The following is a 23,942-nucleotide window of genomic DNA, read 5'->3' on the forward strand; positions in this document are numbered from 1 at the left end:
TTGCTGGCTCAGGGGTGTGAAAAATCACCCCGAGTGCAGCAAGTCTGAGCGCTTTAAAGCTCTAGTGTAGACAGGCACCCACGTGGAGGTGGATTACCAGGAGCGCTGGGAGACCAGTGCTCGCGCGCGACCACACTCGCACTTCAAAGGGCCGCTGCGGGAGCATTCCCGCGACAGTGTTGTGAAGTTTCCAGTGTAGCCATGCCCTTAGAGTTCGGTGACAAATGGTTTGGACTTTTTTTGTGTGCTAAAAATGCAGATTTGGGTTGACAAACGTTTCCAAATGTGTGTCAAATTTACCAAATTGTTTTGGCCAAAATACAAAATTCTGAGACGTCAAAAAGCGTTTCACGTTTACAGTTTCTGAATGAAATGTTTTATTTTTTTTAAAAATTCAAAACCAAAAACTGTTTTGAATTTAACTTCAATTTTACTTTTTTTTTTAAGTGTGTAAAAATTCAAAACGTGAAATGAAACATTTCAGGTTGAATAAAACATTATGTTCAGCCCTGAAATGAATTTTTTCACTTTTCTGGTTCGGGGAAAAAAAAAAAATTCATTTTAGGCCAACTCAAAACAATTAAAAAAAAACAAAAAAACAAAAAATCAGTTCAGCCAGCAAACTGGAAGCCAGTTCGTCTTCAATATGTTTGCTAATTCAGAGTCTAGAAAAGTTTTTCTAGACACCAAATACTGTGCAGTATCCCCCAGTTTGTGGCATTTTCTATTTTATTTCATGAAAGCGGGAGAACACTGGAACATCAGACACTGCTCTAGAAGGATTGTATTGATAAGCAAAAGCTCTTTCTGGATGCCAGCCGTGAGATGGGCACTTTTTCATTTCAGGACATAGTGCAGTACAATCACTGAGCTATAACCATTACAACTGGTGAACGTTCAAAATAAAAGAAGCAGTGGGACGACTGAGCAGCAAATAGCCCAGATAATTAATGGTACATTTCAGGATAGAAGAAGAAGTCACATGGGCCTTCTACCTGCTGGTCTAGCAGTTGTCTGTAAAGTTTGTGTCAGTTCCAGGGTAACTGCACCTGTATTCTGCCTTCACGATCTAGCAAGGGCACCCACTTAGAAGTTTATAGCTCCCAGCCACCATCTCTCTTGGGTCGAGACCTGCATTTCTCTGCCTTGTGACCAGCTTTTTAAAGGCTGCACAGTTCCCTGCCTTACATTGTGATATTCCCAGTAAATTAGACTGCCTAAATAGGCCAGCAATTATCAGTCACAAGCTACCACACAGCTGTTTCTAAGCAAGCACTCTTCTTAAGTGAAATCATTACAGAGATGACATACTAAATAAATAAGAGGCTACACACATCAAAAAATCTTACCAGAGGTCACCCCATCTGGTAGGGGTCAGTCCTTCAATCCCACAATGAGGCACTCTCTGTAGTTACAAGTTCATAACGGTCCACAGGCGCCAACTTTTACTTTTGCCAGGGGTTGTTCCACCCCCACTGCGCCCTGAGGCCTCCACCCCTTCCCCAGAGGCCTCCCCTTCACTCCGCCTCTTCCTGCCCCCGCTCCGCCCCCTCCCCCGAGGCCTCATCTTCACGCCGCCTCTTCCCGCCCCACTCCCTGATGCCACCCCCTGCTCGCCATCCTCCCCTCAAGCCTCTCCCTAAGCCGCCAAACAGCTGTTTGGCAGCGCCCCTGATTAGCTAATCAGGGCACCACCAAACATCTGCGTGGGGGCGCAGCCAAACAGCTGTGACTGGTGAGTACCCACGGAGTCAGCACCTATGTAACTGTCCCAGATTCAGCACCAGAACCAAGACTGGGCAGATCAGCCTGTTTCTTTATACAGCTTTGACCTTTGATCTCCAGGAACAGGTAATCAGCAATCATCCTCTGCTTCTGGCCTTCTATACTAGCAGACAATGACCCTCTCCTCAGGGCATATCTTCAAAAGGCTGGATTTTTGTATAACTGGAGGTGCGGGATTTACATTAACCTCTCCCTAAGTATTCGCCAGGAAACCCACTTAACATTCATTGTCCCAAAAGTTCATTCTTGCCAGACACATTTTCAACATTGTCCTGTTTCTTCACTTCGCAGGGGGAAGGGAGAGCTCAGTGGTTTGAGCATTGGCCTGCTGTGAGTTCAATCCCTGAGGGGGCCATTTAGGGATCTGGGGGGAAAAATTGGGGATTGGTCCTGCTTTGAGCAGGGGGTTGGACTAGATGACCTCCTGAGGTCCCTTCCAACCCTGTGATTCTATGATGGTCAGCGGAGCAGAAATTTAGTGGGAACCACTGTGCAGTAGTCAAAAGCTGTCACCTGTGACTGCTAGGATGGTCCAAGATATTTTATACTGGTTTGCTGGGGGTACGCACACACCACCTGAAATCTGTTCGGTTTTTGCCCCAGATTTCAAATGCAGGATGTTGTGATCTTTTTGTTTCTGTTGCTTTCCTAATTACAGCAGGAAACTCGAAGGGCCAAATTCACCACTTGAATAACTACACTGATTTCAAATTCATCCCGGCTATAATTTATTTGACACAAGCCCAGATTTTGTCAGGACCTACAACCATCTGAATTCATAGGGGTGAGCAGAGATGTCAATCTGGGCCATAATCCTAATCCTGTATTCCTTGCACAGCCACAACTCTGCTGAACTCACGGGTATCTCTAGTGCACAGAATCAGTCCCAGTAGGGAACTTGAATCTATGATGCCAAGAGCGGCGCCCACCTGCAGTGAGCTTCCACACAGGGTTGCTCCACTTATAATGGAAAGGAGAAATAAATACCCACACGTTGCAACGTGCAAACTGCAGCTCTGGCTATAAGGCATCGGCTTGAAGTGAAACTCTTCTGGGGAATGGGGGGTGAGAGTGACTTTGCTAAGAGGGTTTCACCATATTTGCTAGAGTGCATTCCTGTCAAGTGCCTTCTCAAAGCCCACTCTCTTCATTTGACCTCTCCATGGCACCATGCGCTTCCACCTCGGCACTGATGTTTTTCTTATTTGTATCCGATCCATCGTAATACAACTATAATCTCTTCCAGGTGTGGCTCTTTTCCTTTTATGCTGCACACATGTGCGGTTCTACGTGCCATGGATTTGTAAGCTTCTTTATGACGTGGAGTGGCTTCCAGTCATTACGTTCATTCCTTTATAAAAGCAGCCTCAGGCAGCACTTAATGGCAGTACACCCTTTGAGCTTTCAAAATATTTCTCACCTCTGGACTGCAGCAATTTGCATGAGGCAGATCTGGCTCCACGCAGAGAAAGCACACACAAGCTAGGGCAGCAAAGCATTAGCGTCTCTGTATTGCATGACTGACTCCAGGCGAAGACATTTTGCCATCTGCATAAAGCAACAAACTCCAGAGCTGTGGTTCCCTGGCTGTAGTCTGAAGAGAGCTTGTAGGTGGGTCCTCAGAGCGACCTCCCTCCTAGTGGTGAAGCATCCAGCGACCTTTAAGCAGTGACACTTGCTGCTAGAAGTCACCTTTTCTCTCTCATGAGTTCCAGCGGCATGTTTGACCTACTAAACCAGAGGTGGGCAAACTAGGGCCCGTGGGCCACGTCCGGACCGTGGGACCCTCCTGCCTGGCCCCTGAGCTCCTGGCCCAGGAGGCTAGTCCCCGGCCCCCTCCCCCGCTGTCCCCCCTCCCCCACAGCCTCAGTGTACCACACGGCCAGCGCAATGCTCTGGGCGGCCGGGCAGCACAGTTGCAGAGCCGCGGCCTGTCCTGGTGCTCTGGGTGGCGCGGCTGTAGTGCCGCCAGCCACCAGTGCTCCAGGCAGTGCGGTGAGGGGGCAGGGGGGGTTGGATAGAGGGCAGGGGAGTTGGGGATGGTGGTCAGAGGATGGGGAACAGGGGGGTTGGATGGGGCAGCGGTCCCGGGGGGCAGTCAGGGGCAGGGGTTCCGGGGGCGGTCAGGGTACAGGGAGAAGGGGTAGTTGGATGGAGCAGGGATCCTGGGGGGCAAGTCAGGAATGAGAGAGGGGGTTGAATGGGGCAGCAGGGGGCAGTCAGGGGTGGGGGGGTCTGGGGGTGGTCGGGGTAGGAGTCCCGGGAGGGCCATCAGGGGACAGAGGGGGGTTGGATGGGGCAGGAGTCCCGGGGGAGCCACTGGGGGCGAGAAGCCGGAGGGGGAGGGGGGTTCGGATAGGAGGCAGGAGCTGGGCCATGCTTGGCTGTTTGGGGAGACACCTCCCCTAACCAGCCCTCCATACAATTTTGGAAACCCGACGTGGCCCTCAGGCCAAAAAGTCTGCCTGCCCCTGTACTAAACTGTCACTGGGACGTGTCGTGACGCACCCTTAAGCGGCACTAACCTGTGTTTTGGTGTGCATTGCTTTAAATGGCGTTCAGGCGAGCAGGTGGGTACCTTTGGAGGAAGGGATTAGACACAGATAGTCGGCAGAGCAGCACACAAATGTTCTACGGTAGATAGGGCACAATTTGTAAGTCTCAGTTCTTGTGCTTCAGTGCATACGTTAATCAGCAGCTAGCGTCAAGAAGAAAGATGCCCTCTTCTATAGCATTAAGGGGGCAAGTATTCCTTACTCTTACAGGGAGTAACGTTGAATGCTTCAGAGACATCCCATTGGCTTGTTTTAATATAGTAATTCTGACGACTACTGAATACCACCTCATTTCCCACCACACTAACAGCTTTCCACTCCTGCTTCTATATAACGACACTTGATTTTTAAATCTTGAGGCATAAAGCTTGAACAGAAAGTGTGCTGTAGAGAACAATCCTGCACAGTCCCTGGGTGACCTAACAAGTCTTGTCCATGCCTGGAGACCAAGATAATGCAATTAATATATCTGACATATATGGCACGTGGCTTGCAAATTCTAATCTATTCGCCTCTTTTTGAAATGTTTACTCCCACTAGCATCAAGAAACCAAATAATAAAGGAATGCCACATTCATATTAAGGGTACAGTAGGCAGACCCCTCAGCAATGACTTCATTCGTCAATATCTCAGGTTATTTTTTCCCCCCTTTTGGCCTTTTTGTTTTTAATTTGAACATTTAGGAAAAAGTAGAGTGCCACTTTAATACCAAAGCCTGAGAACGCCAATTAATTTCCAATAGCTGTGCTGGTGTAATTAACTCCGTATTGATCTGGATGTCCTATTGTAGGCACACTATTTCCACATGAGGGACATTAAAAGCCAGCATCAGCTAATTAGGAAAGTGGGCCAGCAAGCCCCGATAGCAGAGAGTGTCAGTAAACCAAAAACAAAACCGCTCACCTTTGGGTCACTGGCTCAGCTCTGGCCCAGATTGGGGGTAATTATACTGTACCTTGCACTTCTTTAGCACCTATTTGAGGTTCCCACAATGAGTTAAAGCCTCAACATCCCTTTGAGGTACAGTACTGTTTGTAAATATTTTGTACCAATTTTACACACGGGGAAATAAAGGCAGAAAAAGGTTGAGTGACTTGCCCAAGGACACACACAGCTTAAGGAAGAGTCAGATATAGAGCTCATACACAAATGTCCCCATTCTTTGCTTTAACCAGTAGATTGCACTGCATCTAGTAACCAAAAGCTGTTACCAGTGGCTGGCTGGCATTTTATTTGAACAGAATAGGTGGGCTTAGTCCAGGTCCTACTGGAGAGAGGTTCACCTCGCAGCCAGCACTAAGTGACACCTTTAATGGTATGGTCAATGGCTGGCTGTGCCTGGGGCCCAAGCAGGCCTCACATTTCAAGGTAGTTCCTCTAGAACACCCCAGGGCAATGTCAGAATTCAGACATCACTATGCACTCTGTACCTCCTAGATGGGTACACAAATGATTATTGCCCTACCAAATTCACAGCCATGAAAACCACCTCACGGACCAGGAAATCTGGTCTCCCCACCGTGAAATCTGGTCTTGTGTGCTTTGACCCTATATTATACAGATTTCATGAGGGAGACTAGTGTTGGGGGGGTCCTGACCCAAAAAGGAGTTGCCGGGGCAGGGGGTGTCACAAGATTATGGTAGGGGGGTTGCGGTATTACCACCCTTACTTCTGCGCAGCCTTCAGAGCTGGCGGCCGGAGAGCAGCGGCTGTTGGTTGTGCGCCCAGCTCTGAAGGCAGCACCCCACCAGCAGCAGGGCAGAAGTAAGGGTGACAATACCAGATCACGCCACCCTTATTTCTGCGCTGCTGCCTTCAGAGCTGGGCAGCTGGAGCGCGCTACCCTTACTTCTGCGGCTGCTGACGGAGGGCTCAGTTCTGCAGGCAGCGGCGCAGAAGTAAGGGGGTTGGCAGTACTGCTACCCTATAACAACTTTGTGACACTCCCCCCCCCCCCCCCCCCCCCCCAACTCCTTTTTGGGTCAGGTCCCCTACAATTACAACACCATGAAATTTCAGATTTAAATAGATGAAATAATGACATTTATGATTTTTAAAATCCTATGACCGTGAAATTAACGAAAATGGACGAAAAAGTGAATTTGTAGAGCCCTACAAATGATTAACTTAGAGCTACACTGGGCCATCAGGCACAAGCCTGAGCTAGGGCTGGTGTGTAAATTGCACTCCTCTTGGAAATCGAGTGCCTCTGAGGCAGTCGGAGTCACAATTCCTCCCCTACTCCTCCTTGCTCCCAGGGGAGTGGCAATTTTTTGCTGGATTGTACCAGTATAACTGACTGCACACTGGTTGAGCACGTGGAGGGTGCTGCCAGCCTTCTTCCTCCTGCTCTCAGGACACAATAAGCAAAGGTTTCAGAGTGGTAGCCGTGTTAGTAGCCTAGCACATCTACCAATGTGATATATGCCATCATGTGCCAGCAATGCCCTTCTGCCATGTACATTGGCCAAACCGGACAGTCTCTATGCAAAAGAATAAATGGACACAAATCTGAACATCAGGAATCATAACATTCAAAAACTAGTTGGAGAACACTTCAATCTCTCTGGTCACTCAATAACAGACCTGAAAGTGGCAATTCTTCAACAAAAAAAACCTTCAAAAACAGACTCCAACTGGAATTAATTTGCCAACTGGACACCATCAGATTAGGCCTGAATAAAGACTGGGAGTGGTTGCGTCATTACAAAACCTAAACCTAATTTCCCCCAATACCAATTTCCCCTACTGTTGCTCACACCTTCTTGTCAACTGTCTGAAATGGGCCACTCCCATTACCACTTCAAAAGTTATTTTTCCTTCCTTGGTATCCTGCTGTTAAGTGAATTGTCTCATTAGACTGACCTCACACTTGGTAAGGCAACTCCCCTCCTTTCATGTATTTATACCTGCTCCTGTATTTTCCATTCCATGCATCTTATGAAGTGGGTTCTAGTCCACGAAAGCTTATGCCCAAATAAATTTGTTAGTCTCTACGGTGCCACAAGGACTCCTCGTTGAATAAGCAAAGGATTAGTCCCACTTGCTCATCCCCCCAGGGGATGAGACACAGGGTAGCCCAGGCATTGACATAAGTGGTTTAATTGTTTATTTTTTTAAACTCATTCCTTTGCCCAGACATTTAGTTCAAGTCACAATCTAGCCCTTTGTCTGCAAGACAGCCTGGTGCCTCCCAGAAGTGCTAAACTCACGCCAAACTAAGTGAAGATTAGTTTTCTAGATATCCCACGGAATGAGTGGCATAATACTGCTGTGGCATAATACTTAGTGAAACCTCAGAAAGTTCACAACTACAGAGTTAGGTTAATGTAAGGCAGCTTACCTCTACACTAATCTGTAGCTCCCACCGATGTAAGTCGCCCACTACATCAACTTCATAACTCCACCACCACGAGAGCCGTAGAGCTTAGGTTCATGTAGTCAGGTCGACTCAGTATCCGTGTAGACACCGCATTGCTTACAGCAACCTTTACTGCTTTTGACAGAGCGCCCCGTGCCAGCTTTCAAAGGTAGCAACAGGTGCTGTAAGCGTGGGGCTGACTGCCGGAGGCCCCCCTACCCCCGCCCCACGTGGGGCTGACCACTGGGGTGGGGAGAGGAGATCTAGCAGTCAGCCCCATGCAGAGCTGAGGGGCTCCAGCTGTCAGCCTGGGCATGGGAGCTCTGGTGCTTAGCCCGTCTGGGGCTGACATCTCCGGCAGTGAGCCCCAGGGGCCAATCACAAGAGTTTGAAAAATAATACAGTTTGGGGTTTTCCTATTTTGCCTTCTGGGTTGTACATCTTCAAGGCATCTTGTACTTCAGGCAAAGCAGAGCCTGACCCATGTGTAATCAATGCAGCAATTCCTGCCTGAGTCTGCAGACAGCCTGAAACAATAGCTCTGAGAACGGCCCCATCCATCTCCCAAACCCACTGCTGTAGGGGAACCCTTAATTTTGACATTACCCTAGAGGACTGCTTGAGGCAGATATAGAAGAGTGCAATAGGCTCAGCCCACCCAGGCAAAGAGATACGTCCTGATTGTTGGGGTCAGTGCTGCCACTCCTGACTCTTGGGGGAGAGAAAGGGTCCCTGCCGTGCTCCGAGAAGACAGGAAGTGGCCCCACTGCCTCTCTCTCTCTGTCCTACAAGTGAAGGGCAAAGCCCTAGTAATAGGAGAAGAGCTGTGCGTGGCCCCACAGTGCATTAATCCAGCCATTCTCGTAGTACTGCAGCCAAACAACAAGACTCAGAGACTCTGGAAAGATCCCAATGGAAGGATTAGCGAGGGCTTCTGAAGAAACTCAGCGTGCGGCAGTCAGGTGTTCCATTGAGGCTGTGAGGAAGGGAAGAGAGGAACCTGAAAGGCAATCAGCACCTCTCAGGAAAAAAGGACGGGGGTGGGGAAGTACCATGCTTTGAGCTGGCAGATGCGTTAAACATTTATCATCTGCTATGCAGGCGCTGCTAGCAACTGAAAGGACTGAGGGATTCCCTGGGGTTACTTTAAAGGATTTGAGCTATTTGGATAATGAACAGATCAGATCAAGTTAGTCAGGGGTAAGGAGAGTGTGTGGGTAGTGTGTTTAAAACAAAGACAGCAGGTCCTTGCGAGGGAGGGCTCAAATCGGAGCACATGGCTCATTCTGGTGACAGAAACAGCAGATCCCTGGGCACCAAAGCAGCCAATGCAGGTTCCATGGACAATGAAAGAAATCCCGACATTCCTTTCTTCCCCTTTCTCCTTCCTGCAACAAGACAACAGGAGAAAAATCACCGAAAGTCAATCTCTTCCGACCCTGACCAAAGAACTTTCATTGAGAAGGGAAAATACAGTAACATCTTCATGGCGGCTTGTGTTTCTCTCTTTGCTTCTCTGCAGAGCTTCAGCCTTAGTGCCCCTTCCTGCCCCTCACACTGGGGTCGGAATGACACTCAGTACCTGGAGGAGTTTACCATTCTTGTTCTCACAGTGCACAAGCATCCTCAGACTATTCACACGAGGAGAGGGGGAGAGTCATTGGAGCCCACCAGCAGAGTCCCACAGAACGCACAGGGGCAGAGCAGTGACTGTGTTTTGCTCTCACACAATGGAGATCAGATCCGAAGGAATTTTTTGGCTTCCCTCTTTTGCTTTATTTAGGCCAGGTCTACACTAAAAACTTGACCCAGCTACGTCTCTCCAGGGTGTGAAAAATCCACCCCCTGTAGTTAAGCCATCCTAACCCCTGGTGTTGACTGATGAATTCTTCCATTCTGGGTTGACTAGGTTGACTGATGAATTCTTCCATTCGCGTAGCTCCCGCCTCTCAGGGAGGTGGATTAACCCCACCAATGAGAGAAGCCCGGGCGTCGCTGTGTTGAGCGTCTGCACAGAAGCACTACTGCAGCGTGTCTAGTGAAGACCTGGCCTCGGTCTGTAAGCTCCTTGGGGCAGGGATGCCTCGTTTTGTGTTTTGGAATTTGTGCAGATTTGGGTTTTGTAAGTGCAGAGCACATTCAAGGCACTATCCCTGTGATTCACACTAACCCCACCCATCCTGCATCCCCGGTCCAGTTCCAGGGAAAGGCCACACACTTCCCACAATCCCTCCTTTCTAAGCCATGGAGAGAACAGGAAGCTCTCCCTCACCATGTTCATAACACTTGCATCTCTGCATTAAGACAGTGACTGCATGCAAATCTCATCTTCCGGGCTTCAGCTGGTCACCTGTAGGGTCAAGAAGGATCCCCCATCCATTGCCCGGGCACAACTGGCCAGATACATTGGGGCGGGAGTGGTTGCCTTCCGTTGAAGCATCAGATATTAGGCACAGCAAGAGGCAGGACACCGGACGAGATAGCCCAATGTTCTGAAGCGCTACAGAGAATCCTCGCTCCTCCATGCTTAGCTGGGGAATCTGGCTTCCATGCTCTGGGTCAAACTGATCACCAGATTTGGGGTTTGGAAGGAATTTCCCTCCAGGTCTGAGGGGTTTTTCACTTCGCTCTGCAGCATGGAGCAGGGATCACCTGCCAAGAGCCACTGGGCACAGCTGACTTACTCTATTCCCTGCCATCGCAGGGGCTCAGGCATTGGGGCCACCTGCATCTCTCCTGTGGCACAGGACACTTTAGTCTCAGGACTGGAAAGTAAACAAGACATTTGGACCAATAAAATCGACTTGGAAAGATTCAGAAGTAAGCCGTGTCTTGCCTCCGCAGTTATTGCTAAGTAAGGCACAAACAAGACATATGATTTACTGCAGGTTACCCAGCACTAAACTTTACAGCTGGAGCACCATGGACAGGAGGAGAAAGATGGACAGAGGCGCTGGGGGAAGAGGAGAGAGAAAGAAACAGTCCCAGTTGGAGCAGGAACAGTCAGCGCAGCATTGGTTCCAATCCCAGGGAGAGGAAATCAGGTGAGAGCAGCAGTGCAAAGAGCAGGAAATTTGGGGGCGGGGGGAAGAATGGGAAGGGCTATGAGGAGGAAATCAGATACAGCCCTCCTGGAACCTGAGTATGTAAATCGCATTCCTAGCCTGTGCTGGGGCCCGTGCCACTGCATCTTCATTGCGATTTGTAGCTGCCCTAGCTAGATTAAATCTTAGCATAGATATGCCTACATGAGATAATAGACACACCCTATGCTGACTACTCATAGACCTACCTCTGCTCCAGACCCATCTCTTTCTAGCCAAACTAAAAGGTCAGCCTGACTCTGGTCTAGCCATCAGCTCTAGTTCAACCTGGCTAAAACAGAGCTCTGAACCCCCTTTCCCCACGCCCAGAACTGCCCCCTGCCTCCTTTCTTGATCACTGGTGGTGGTGTTGTCACATCCTGCCTGTCACTCACACCTCTAACCTGGGGTCATCCTCAGAACTGCATTAAACTACTCCCAGTGTTAAATGGCATTATTTACACTTCCAGTCCTCCTTTAAAAGAGTCTAACAATCTACAACAGCTAGGCAAACTCTTTTAAGTTCATATAAGGGCCTTATGAAATAAACCCTATGCTTATGGAACTCCTGTGGGAACACGGTGTATGAAGGAACAGGACTCGGATGTTATAAATATATTTATCTAGGGAAGGGAAGAGGGAATTAGTGTTAGGGAGAAAAAGGAAAAACACAGAGCAAAAGGTGGGTCAGATGGAGGGCAATGGCCTTAATATAGCAAAGTCCCATAGAGCTTTCCAACATCCACCTATAGCAGAGCCTCTGTTTGCCTCATCAGTTGTGAAATAGTTCCCAGTAACGGCTTAGAAAGAGAGAATGGAGGTTTTTTGCTTATTCTACTGTAGCAGCCTTTTTGTTCCATGCAGACATTGCCCTTGTAAAAAATAAAAGTTGCCAGACCACAAGATAAGAGACGGTCTATGTTAGAGGTATCCTCATTATATGCTTCAATGCCTTTTTAGCAATTGCAGAATGCTGTGCATGATACATATAGCATACAGATTATGCTGGCTAGAATTGTGACAAGTTTCAAACCTGAGATCAAATTTATTTCTGTAGGCCAGATGCAAATCTCAGTATTCCCAACCTCCAGTGCCCCAAAATCATAGGCCAGGCCCTACAAAATCATGAGATATGACCCCTAAAGGTTTAGAATAGAAGGCAAATAAAAATCTCATTTTTAAGCCAATCTCAACACCTATGAGGGCTAGAAGTTTACTTTTAAAAATGGAAGCTGAAATTCTCACTTAAACACGGGATTCCAGTAGGTGGAGCTTTTTTTTAAAAAAAACAAAACAAACACACACACACACCCCACAAGACTAGGGCCTGCTCTACACTATGGGGTTAGGTCGAATTTAGCTGCGTTAGGTTGATTTAAAAATGACTGCGTCCACACAACCAACTCCATTCCATTGACCTAAAGGGCTCTTAAAATCGACTTCTGTACTCCTCCCCTATGAGGGGAGTAGAGCTAAAATCGACCTTGCTGGGTCAAATTTTAGGTAGTGCAGATGCAAATCGACTGTATTGGCCTCCAGGAGCTATCCCAGAGTGCTCCATTATGACCGCTCTGGACAGCACTTTGAACTCTGATGCACTAGCCAGGTACACAAGAAAAGCCGCGGGAACTTTTGAATTTCATTTCCTGTTTGGTCAGCGTGGCGAACTCAGCAGCAGAGGTGACCATGCAGTTTCCCCAGAATCGTAGAGCGTAGAATGTTTCTACACTCCCCCTATCATCTCCGTCCCTGAGGTTATCGCAGATTAGAATGCGGAAAAAAAAAAAAACAACAAAAAACGCACTCACGATGACATGTTTTCCGAGCTCATGCAGTCCTCCTGCACTGATAGGGCACAGCTTAATGCATGGAGGCATTCAGTGGCAGAGGCCAGGAAAGAATTAAGTGAGAGCGCGAAGAGCGGAGGCAGGACGCGATGCTGAGGATAATGGGGAGCAACCGGACATGATGAAGCATCTGTTGGAGCTTCAGGAAAGCCAACAAGAGCACAGACCCCCGCTGCATCCACTGTATAACCGCCTACCCTCCTCCTATGTTCCATAGCCCCCTCACCCAGACGCCCAAGAACGCAGGCGGGGGAGGCTCCGGGCACCCAGCCACTCCACTCCAGAGGATGGCCCAAGCAACAGAAGGTTGTCATTCAAACAGTTTTATTTTTAGTGTGGCTACAATAAGCAATGTGGCCTTATCCTTCCCTCCTCCCCCACCCCACCCGGGCTACCTTGTCCGTTATCTCATTTTTTTTAAAATTAATAAAGAATGCATGGTTTCAAAACAATAGTTACTTTATTTCGAAGGGGGAAGGGTGGTTGGCTTACAGGGAATTAAAATCAACAAAGGGTGCGGGTTTGCAGCAAAGAGAAACACACACACGACTGTCACACCGAAGCATGGCCGGTTATGAAACTCGTTTTCAAAGCCTCTCTGATGCACAGTGCGCCTTGCTGTGCTCTTCTAATTACCCTAGTGTCCGGCTGAGCAAAATCGGACGCCAAAGTGATTTGCCTCAACCTCCCACCCCGCCATAAACGTCTCCCCCCTTACTCTCACAGATATTACGGAGCACACAGCAAGCAGCAATAACAATGGGAATGTTGGTTGTGCTGAGGTCTGACCAACAGCGCCAGCGATCTTTTAAAAGTCCAAAGGCACATTCTGCCACCATTCTGCACTTGCTCAGCCTATCGTTGAACTGCTCCTTACTACTGTCCAGGCTTCATGAGCCATGGGAGCAAGGGGTAGGCTGGGGTCAGTGCGACCACGCGGTGCTGCCAGCTGGGAGAGCAGCCTGAGGCAGAAGCCTCCAGCTCGCATGATATTCCAGGCAGGACTGAATCTGCATGAGACAAAACTTAAAGAAGAGAATGACCTGGAGTCTCTGGCTCCCATTCAGTGCTCTAAGAGGAGGATGGCCTGATTGACCTCACTGAGGAGGATTCCAAGGAGTCCTCCCAGAGCAGCAGTACCATGTCTGCCAGCAGCACCCAGGGGGACCAGAACGGATCCCCCGAGCTCGTCGCTGGGGAGCAGAATTGTAGGGGAAGTGGTGGAATACCAGGATGGGAAAGATTTTGGAATTGGAGAGCTCATGTGGGGGAAGATCAAGGGCTTCTCCTGGTGGCCTGCAATCATCGTCTCCTACAGAGTCACATCCAAACATCAGGCAATCTCCGGAATGCACTGGGTGCAATGGTTTGGGGACGGGAAGTCCTCCGAGGTTTCAGCAGACAAGCTGGTGGGTCTGATGGTTTTTAGGCAGCATTTCAACCACTCCACGTTTAATAAGCTGGTCTCCTATCGACGAGCCGCACACTATGCCCTGGAGGTTGCTAGAAGCAGGGCAGGGAAGACGTTCCCAGAACCCCCCGGCCAAGCGGCTAAAGACTAACTTCTGCAACAACAGCAAGGAGTGGGTGGAGGAGGACCAGAGCAGAGAGCAAATGGTTTCCGAAGGCACAAACAACAGGAGCCTTGAAGACAATTGTTTATCGTGCGGGAGAAAAAACCCAGCCACATTCCACCTGCTGTTTGAGGGGGGCCTTTGCCAGACTTGCAGGGATCAATTCCTGGAGCTCTTCTATATGTACGACGAAGACGGGTACCAGTCCTACTGCACTGTCTGCGGCAAAGGCAAGGAGCTGCTGCTGTGTAGCAATGCCAGCTGCTGCAGGTGCCTCTGTGTCGAATGCCTGGAGGTCCTGATAGGGCAAGGTACCTCAGCCAAGGCAAAAGAGCAAGAGCCCTGGAGCTGTTACACATGTCAACCACAGAAGTGCTATGGGGCGTTACAGCGCCGATCGGACTGGAATGTACGGCTGAAAGACTTCTTCACCAGCGACAAAGGACAGGAATATGATGCACCTAAAATCTAAAAAGGCCCACACATTTCCCAGAGTCACTATCCTTGATAACAGAATGTCAATGATTGCACTGGCTACGTGGATCACAGCAGTCCCCCACAGTAGACTTGCCCACAACAGCAGTGGTGATGGTGAGCTGAGCGTGCTCCATGCTTGCCGTGGTATGGCGTCTGCACGGGTAAACCAGGAAAAAAAGGCGCGAAACGATTGTCTGCCATTGCTTTCATGGAGGGAGGGGCGACTGACGACATGTACCCAAAACAACCCGCAACAATGTTTTTGCCCCATCAGGCATTGGGAGCTTAACCCAGAATCCAATGGGCAGCAGAGACTGCGGGAACTGTGCGATAGCTACCCACAGTGCACCACTCCATAAGTCGATGCTAGCCAGGGTAGTGAGGACGCACTCCGCTGACTTAAAGCACGTCCTGGGGACATACGCAATCGACTGTATAAAATCAATTTCTAAAAATCGACTTCTATAAAATCGACCTAATTTCGTAGTGTAGACATACCCTAAATAAAAACCAAAAGAATTTCTCTACGCTCAAATCAGCTGTGCCGACATTCCCCAGCTGAAGAAGTGGCCCTCTCTCATTTATCAATTGTATCAATATAGATAAGGAAACTTAATGCTGGTTTTGCTCAGTGTCAAAACAAATCATATTGATTGTTGGCACAATTTTGCTGGCTTTTGAGTGTAACTTGTATGTCACAGTAGAAGGGGGTCTAAAAGAAACCACTGACACAACCAATAGCATATCCAGCTTTCAAGAGCCAACTCTTACCTGCCTGATTAAGAGAGCTCCTGCACTAAGTAATAACAATGGGAGGAAGTAGATCTGGTCTTATCCCCATGGCCAGTTGCAACACATGCAGTCCCAATGGATATCCTTTGCTCATCTCATAAACTGACTGCTTTTCTAGCGTAGATTCTCGGCTCTCCAGCTATTTCATTCCAAGGACCACATCATAAGAGGAAGTGCCTTTTAAGGAACACCTTTCTTCCAGACATCCCAGTTCTCTACTCTTTTGTTCTCAAAATATTTTATTCACTAGCAAGGGCTCTATAGCCCAATGAGAATTTATACACAACCATTCCAGAAGCAGTATCCTAAACTGGGGGCTCCCAAACGTTCATAGTGGTGACCACATCTTCATAGAAGGATGCACAACGAAGATAGACAGCCTCCACGACCCACTCATGATTGCAACTCATCCCTGTGTCAACTGAAGAACAACATTAGGATAGTATTTTATACATCATCAGAATGCTGGTAAAGAAGTCCCACTATAGTCTTTGCCCAGTAAGGATAGATGGAAACAATACAACAGACCAAAGACTGGAGACTAAGACATCAGAGGGAAAAAGTGCAAGTTATCTTGCTATCTGTGACAGACACAAAGAAAATGGAGTGGATATTTCCTTATCATGAATATGGATAAACGAGAAAGGGAAAGATGAAAGAGCAGACTGACTGATTTAATGCTAAGCAAAGCGGCTACGGAGATAAGGGGTTCTTCAGAACATCAGAGGCAAAAGAAATATTAAAGGGAAAGTCATCCTGTTAACAAGCAAGAAGGTGAATTAAACCTGTAATGACTCAAGCACAGCCAAGATGCCACTTTCTTTGTTAAACACTCAAGATCAACGGGGAAAAATAAACACGGAGCTTTGGAACACGACTGCCAGATTGTGGCCTGTCTTGGATTCAGTGCAGGGGATTAAAAGGGCATGAAATACCCCTTATGCCTCTGCACCAGCTATCCACACCCTGGGTGGCTGCACAGAATGGGAGAAGAGCCACTGAGGATCTGGGTTCTAGAGACTCTGTAAAGGTAAAACCACAATATAGCGCTCACAAAGTAAGATGACCTCGTGCAAACAGCTATTCATAGAGATGAAGAGAGGAAAAAGGACTATTTGGAAAGTCTGAGCCTTTATATCACACTGCAGGTCTGGATGATATATGGTCTGGGGCGCAAAGAGAATGAGCTAACATGCTAAATCACTGAGAACTGTTTCTGAAGAGTTATGGAGATAGACGATGGTGGGGCGGCGGGGCGGGGGGGGAATCACATAGGTCAACAATATTCAGAATTTAAAAACGACACTCAGAAAAGCTGCTGGCAACTGCTGTTCAGCAAAGGTCATTTCTGTGATAACAAAACCATCAACAGTTAGAAACGTGGACTCCTATAAACCATATCAAGCCAAACCACAGGCGCTGACTTTTGTTTTTGCCGGTGGGTGCTTTTGAAGACGTGTCTGTGTATGTGTGTCTGTGTGTGTTTGGGGGGGTGGGAGGGAGGGCAACTCTGCCAGTTTTTTTGGGGGGAGGGAACCTATTTGTAGCATATTTATACACTTTTCATATTCTAGCTATTAAATATGTGTGTCCATCGTTGGTATCATATCAATTTAACTATTATTAAAATAGTAATGAACCACACAACTACATCATCATGAATTACAGCAGACTAAAATCCTTGCCCTCGCCTACAAGCTGTCTTCGCTAACGTCCCAGTTTAAAGTCATTACATCTCACTGTAGCTTTCTGGATGAAATGATCAGCAACACGGTGGCTCGTGAGGGTGCTGAGCACCCCCAATTTTTTTCAGTGGGTGCTTAAGCCCCGGAGCACCCACAGAGTCAGCGCTTATGGGCCAAGCACACTTGATTGTAGTTCTGTGAGAAAAGGAAAGAGCCAGTTTGAGAGTCCTCCATTCTGTGAGGAAGGTAGGCATAAAACCTGTGCAACACTTCATTACACTTAAGCTCTCAAAAGAGGGTTTAAGTGGATCTTCTCTGGTACACATACGTTCTACCTAACCGTGAATGTCATCTATCTGCAAGCAATCACTCACAAAGCAGTTTCATTGAGATCAGCAGGAGTAACTGCTCAACACTGCGAGTAAAGGACTCACAATCTGGCCCAAAGTTATTGGATGAAAGGAAAATAATTCAGCGGAATTCACCCCTTAGTTTCTTGGCTGCTGCAAAGATGGCCTTAACCCGGAGTAAAGACGACAGGAAGACTACAAGCTGCAATTGACCTCTCCTATGTAACTCAACAAATCCACAGAGTAGCGTAGCATCTTTTCAAAGAACAGTGAAACATTTTGGCTTACCCGTGGTGGTGCGACTAGGGATTTTGTACCTGTTTCAGTTATCAGAAGAGAGAGGACTTGCAAATCACACACAGTAATTTCATAACATGTGAAGAGTCTGGCTTCTGGGCCTTCTTTAGACTGGCCTTAGGACCCTGTAGAAGGGTGGTCACCCAGGGCATGCTCCCTTGTGGCTGGGTGGGGAGCAGCTCTTTCCTGTCTGTCAGCAGTCGCTCAGGTCCGACAGTAGGCTGCCTCCAGACAGATCACGTTTTACTTCCACACCCATTTTGGAGTACTCCAGTCAAGTCCATATAAAACACCACCCAAAGTTTCTGTTGCTTCAGCCCCTTCCTGGAGTTTACTAAGACCCCTGGGTCCTCACCCAGGGTCTTCAAGGTAGACCGTTCAGAGAAATCTCAGGTAAATACTTCTAGTCCCACTCAGCTCCCAGTACGTCACCAACCCCTTCCTCAGGTTCACCACAGCAAGAACCCCTCATTTCCTGCCATCTCAGAACTTCCCTGGTCTTAGCTCCACATTGAGCCTTCTTTCAGGCCCACTGAGGAGAGAATCACCATTTCCTGTAGCCTGTGCCTTTTAACTGTCCATGTCCAGATTCTTCCCCTACCTCTACCAGCCTTCCCTGACTCCGTCAGCTTCCTGGCCACCTTCCCAGATCCCACACCCACCTTCCTCAGGGCTTCCTGCTGGGACTGAGCCTAATGCCTGCAGAGTTCTTTCTTGCTCTTATTTCAGAGCAAGGCCTCCTGGGGCTTTCTCAGGGGCTGTGGCCACAGCCTATCCCTGCCTGCAGCTCCTCTCCACAGTCCCCCAAACTCACTCCACATCCCCCTTAGGCTTTACCGTCACTGTCTCTTGGCTTCACTGCCTCCGGCTTCAGGACAATCTGCCTCTAGCCTCAGGCTTCACGACCCCCAGCCTCAGGACCCTCTGGCTCCAGGCCACCCAGGCGTCCCTCAGCCTTGAGCTCAAGAGAGGAAGCTCCCAGTACCTTTCACTTGGGTCCCCTCCCTGACCTTTCTACTGCCCTCTGCTCTGTCTTTCATGAAGTCCCAGCTCCTCCCCTGCTGGGTTTGATCACCAATTATACCTGACACCCTTCCACATGCTACCCAGAGGCCTAATTGGACTCAGGTTCCTGTTAGGCTCTGTAATGGGGGTGTATAAAGCCCACATAAGTTTACACCTACCTGCAAAGCAGTTTGTGTATATTATAATGGTCTGTGCCTTCTCACGGGCTTTTGAGAGCAACATTCCATAGTGACGTGACATGCGTAGAGAGGTAAAGGCAGCCTCTGTCTAGAGAAAGGATAGTCCTTTGGTTGGCGCTAGGCTGCAACTCAGGACACCTACGCTCAATGCTCAGCACTACCACAGGGACATCCGGCAAGTCACTCCATGTTTTGGGGGCGGGTATTCCGCTGGCATACATGGTGGTGATTTACATTAGACGAGGCCCTTTGTTTGAGTCATCCATTTAAATTGTATGCGTCTCAAAGCAGGACTCTCTCTTATCAGGGGTAGGTACTACAGTGCCTAGTACGACAGAGTCCCCATGTTAGCCAGGGCCGCGAGGCTCTACTGTAATGTTACTGATAATAATAGAACGAAACAAAGGGAGACAAAAACATTAGTGGCGTTTTTTCCTTTTAGTTTTAGAGAAAAATAAATAGGGATCTTCTCCTGGATGCTGAAGACCCAGGCCCTGATCCAACAAACACTGATGCACGTGCTTAACTTTATTATTGTAACGCATCCCATTGATTTCAGTGGGATTACTCGCAGTAGTAAAATTAAGCATGTACATCTTTGCAGGATAGGGCCCCTAGACTGGAAGAAAATTAACAATTGACCAAGGGGCCACTGTGCTTCATGACAAAGTTAGTCGTGAGTTTCCTTCACCACAGTACAAGTGAATCACCCCCAGCCTGTGCTTACTGTTTAGAGTGCCTGCTAGCCATACATGCCTGGTCTTTGAATTCCCTGTCTCTTTCACTTACCAATGCATCCAGGCTATAAGATAACAAGCTGATCGCTCACTTCATTTTTTTTAAATTTTTTTGATGCAGGGGACTTGACCTAGCACTTCCATTTGAGTCATATCTCTTGAATTGACCTTTAAAGATTTCTTAAAATCCAGCTAAAAGTATACAATCAATTCAAACAAACAGGTTATGAAAGATACTGCTGAGATACAATTGCATCTTGGTTTTAAAATCTAAGACCTCTTTATTATTAAAAGCTACTTAAAACAAAAAAGAGTGTTGCATTTGTTATTTGCTATTTATATTTGTAAATATCCTGTCTTGTGTTATTAAGGGTTTCTTAAAGAAAAAAGAAAACATATCCTTTGCCAACACAGGGTTAAAAACTAGAAAACATTTAGACACTATGGTAAATATAGATAATAAAAATATAATAAAATAACACAGGAAATAGTCTTGAGAAAAGAAGACTGACGGTGGGGGGACCTGATAGTCTTCACTGTCCTCTTTATAACAGCCCTTAACATATCTGATCACTTGTTCTCTCTGAAGTAGGACAAGAAGTCACAGGCTTGCACTGCAGCACGGCAGATTTAGGTTAGATATTAGGAAATACTTTCTATCAGGATAGTTAAACTCTGGAACAGGCTTCCAAGGAAGGCTGTGGAATCTCCATCACTGGGAGGTTTTTTAGAACAGGTTGGACAAACACCTGTGAGGGATGGTCTAGGTTTACTTGGTCCTGTCCCAGCACAGCAGGCTGGACTTGATTTCTCAAGGTCCCTTCCAGCCCTACATTTCTATGATTCTATGAAATTCCAGTTTGTGGCTTACTCATGACTGTTACAAATGAGACATGTCTAGTAATGAATTATAGCCAAAGAATGACTTGATCAAGTGCTCTCTCTACCTGACCCTAGATCAGGTCTTGTTAGCACTCACTGTCATAGTCACAAGTAAATCCCAGAACAGAGTTTCTTATCAGTTCTAAGTAGATTTTAGTTATTCCTTGGTCTTAGTGTATGTTTCCTACTATTCTTAAGTACCCAGAACCATAGTATCTGAATGCCAGGTGACAATATTTAACACTTATATGGTACATTACAGTTTTTGGAAAATGTAAAAACCATTAACTAATCTTCAGTTCTCTTATATAGTTACATAAGTAGTATTCTCAATGGGGAAACTGAGGCAAAAAGGTTTACTGATTTGCCTAAGACCACAGAGACAATCATTGCAGAGCAAGGATAAGAGCTCAGGTTTGAGAGCTCAGGGATTCCTGGCTCTAAGATCTGTGGTCAGTCTAGTAGACCACACTGCAAAATTTCCCATTGTTAACCTTTTGGTATTATTGATAGCCACCCACTCCAAATTAGAACCTGAAAAAGCACTGTACATTTTGACTGTCTTTTCGAGTAACATTGAAGGATTGCTGTTTAAATTCAGTGTTTTAAGTATCTTATTCCTCATTCTCCTGTTTTCTTAAATCCCACTTTTGCGCCTGAATTTATCTCCGTCCAAGGGCATGGAATTGTTCTTTGCATTTGCCAATACAATATTATAAAATTTAAGTGACATCAAGGATTGTTTAAAAACCTGCAGTTATATCAACACGAATAATGAGGAAACACAGATCTTGGCTGAAAGCATGGAAACAGCCGCCTATGAAATTAAACGCCGGCCCTGTCGCTTATAAACGAGCGCCCTCTACTGTGTTACTGGCGGTACCAGCAGTAAATGCCATGAATTCACAAACTTTTAGCTAAAACGAATCCAGGCTATTTCCTGGATTCTACTTTTCACTCAAAAAAAGGGGAAATATGTAAAAGATTTCAAGCCGGCCACGGTCCCATGGCCAAGTCCAACCGCAGTACTGTCTGCCGTCCACAGATTAACAAACTGCAGGGGAAAGTGAATTGAGATGCTAAACTTCCTGTATTTTAGAGTAAAAAGAGCTCTCTCCTTCCGATTGGCTAGTTTCTCCAATACCGGGTTTTAAGAGCAAGACAAGCCCACAAAGCACCCGAGCTGTATTGGACTGCCACTCGAGACAGCAGTTTATTCCGCTTAGACGCATCGCCAGTGTTTGCCCTGGCAAAGTGGCTATCGCGGTCTGAGTGGAGCCGGAGAAAAAATATCAAGTTTTTGGCCGAGATCTTCCAAGCCGCCCGCGTCTCGTTAATTTGAAAGGCAATTAAGAGACTTGGAAATCTCAGCCTCAATTGCTCAAGAAACCCCTCTCGGTGGGGAACCCAATATCCCCCCCCCCCCCCCCCCAGCTCCCCGCGGGTGCTTTCCTTGGCTTTCCAGTCAGGGCTCAGCACGGAAGTTCACAGCCCCGACCTTGCGCCAGGGCTGGCGCTCGGGGGCCGCTCGGGGGCCCCTGGGCAAGCGAAGAGCCGAAGCGGCCAGCTGGGCGAAGCTGGGCAGTTCTTACCTGTGCCATGGCCAGGAGGCAGCCGCTCACGGCCAGCCAGCCGAACGCGGGGCGCACCCCCTGGGCGGCCATGCCCGGCGTCTCCCGTGCGAGAGGCGAAGAGAGGGGTCCCTGCTCCGGGCTGGCTCCGGCCAGAGCGCGGTGCCCAGGCGGGGCGCAGCGACGCCGCGGAGCCGGGGGCGGATGCGCCTTCCCGGGCCGCTGCGAAGTCTGCGCGGAACTTTATAGCTCGTCTCCGGTGCGGGCTCGGGAGGGGGGGTCCCAGATCTGGCTTCCCCCGGGAGCCGGGCCGCGCCCGCTTCGCTTCGCTTCAGAGGCACATGGCTCCGCTCCAGGCACAGAGCGCTCCGGCTTGCCCGCGCGGCGCGTCTACACATGAGCCCCGGGGCGGGGACGCCTCCAAGCAGGTCCTGCCCTGAGTGAGTTCAGTCGAGGCTTGGTTTGCACGGCGGGGGAGGTGCCTATGGCGGGGGAGGTGCCTGGGGCGGAGGGGTGGCAGGTGGAGACAGCCGCAGCCGCTTGCTCAGACAGGTGGCAAGTCCTTGCAGCCGGCTGGGTTCCTGCCCCCGGACAAGGGCTGCGTGGAGCCCCCAGCCACCCCATGACCAGGGTGTGCAAGGGGCCAAGCCACCAGCAGCACCTCCGGGGATCGCAAATGCCCCCGCCCCTTCCCCCACTGGGTGCTCAGCACCCTGCCCGATTTTAGGCCACTGACCGATTACCTTCCATTTGGATCCCCAAACCATTTCGTTTTTCTCGAAATTCCTTTTTCACGTAGCCAAGCCAAACATTTACCGCAAGGTTCCCGGCTGAGAATGCCAGCATTTCCTACCCTGAGTGAGCAGACTGTTCACAGGACAAGCAAGACACTGAATGTGCCCCTGCTATGTCTTATTTCGCCAGCTCCCTGAGAAGAACTAAACATGTACCTTATTTCCAGCACAAACCAGCAAGGCGCTCAGCACCGTCCACACCCATTAAACAAGGATCTAGTAGAAATGTTAAAAACCACCAAAGAAATCTCACTATTTAAAAAGGCGTTTTTCTTCACCACATTTCCCACAGTAATATCCTGAACTGCTGTTTCCAAAATCTGGTTTTTCAGAATTAGCCAGGGATGCATCACCCGTGCCCTCTCATCACCAGTGAAATGTGGTTCCCGGATCCCAACAGGACCAGTGAAATGTGGGAAACTGAGGCAGCTGCTCCTGAAAGACAGAATCAGCTGCCACAAACTAGAAGCAGGTTTCAGAGTAGCAGCCGTGTTGGACTGTATCCGCAAAAAGAAAAGGAGGACTTGTGGCACCTTAGAGACTAACAAATTTATTTGCGCATAAGCTTTCGTGAGCTACAGCTCACTTCATCGGATGCAGAGAGCGACAGATACAAAGCACAGTGTAAACCCAAAGAGTCAGTGCAGCCAGCATGAGAAAGGAGCGATTGAGGCAGAAAGAGGTTTTCCATTCCAGTGGCTGAAATACAAAGAATTAATCAAATTCTCGGGAATCACACAAGACTTCTTATCAGAATGTGACAAGGAAAATTTTCCTGATCCTGCCAGAGAGCGTGACAATACATTGCAACTTGTCCGTCCAATTAGGAATGGACAGTAGTGACAGATATAGAGATAGCCCTTCAAACACAGTGTATAGCCTCATCTTACCTGCCCCAGAGAGATACCTGAGGGGGGGATCTGTCTTTTTCTTACACTTTGGCAA

General features: G+C 48.2%; 1 protein-coding gene across 2 annotated transcripts in view; it reads right to left on the bottom strand.

Moving 5' to 3' along the window:
- Nucleotides 1-22,662, bottom strand: part of PTH2R (parathyroid hormone 2 receptor) — a 105,007-nt gene extending 82,345 nt beyond the window's left edge. Inside the window, exon 1 of one of the 2 annotated variants that reach the window (XM_037912995.2) lies at nt 22,225-22,662. In XM_037912995.2, coding sequence (XP_037768923.1) covers nt 22,225-22,296 — 72 coding nt within the window. In that variant the 5' untranslated portion in view covers nt 22,297-22,662. The remainder of the gene's footprint in view (nt 1-22,224) is intronic. The other variant, XM_043525511.1, reaches the window with a different exon arrangement.
- Between the last annotated feature and the right edge of the window lie 1,280 nt (nt 22,663-23,942).

The sequence above is a fragment of the Chelonia mydas genome, chromosome 11 (assembly GCF_015237465.2).
Source record: "Chelonia mydas isolate rCheMyd1 chromosome 11, rCheMyd1.pri.v2, whole genome shotgun sequence".
NCBI lineage: Eukaryota > Metazoa > Chordata > Testudines > Cheloniidae > Chelonia > Chelonia mydas.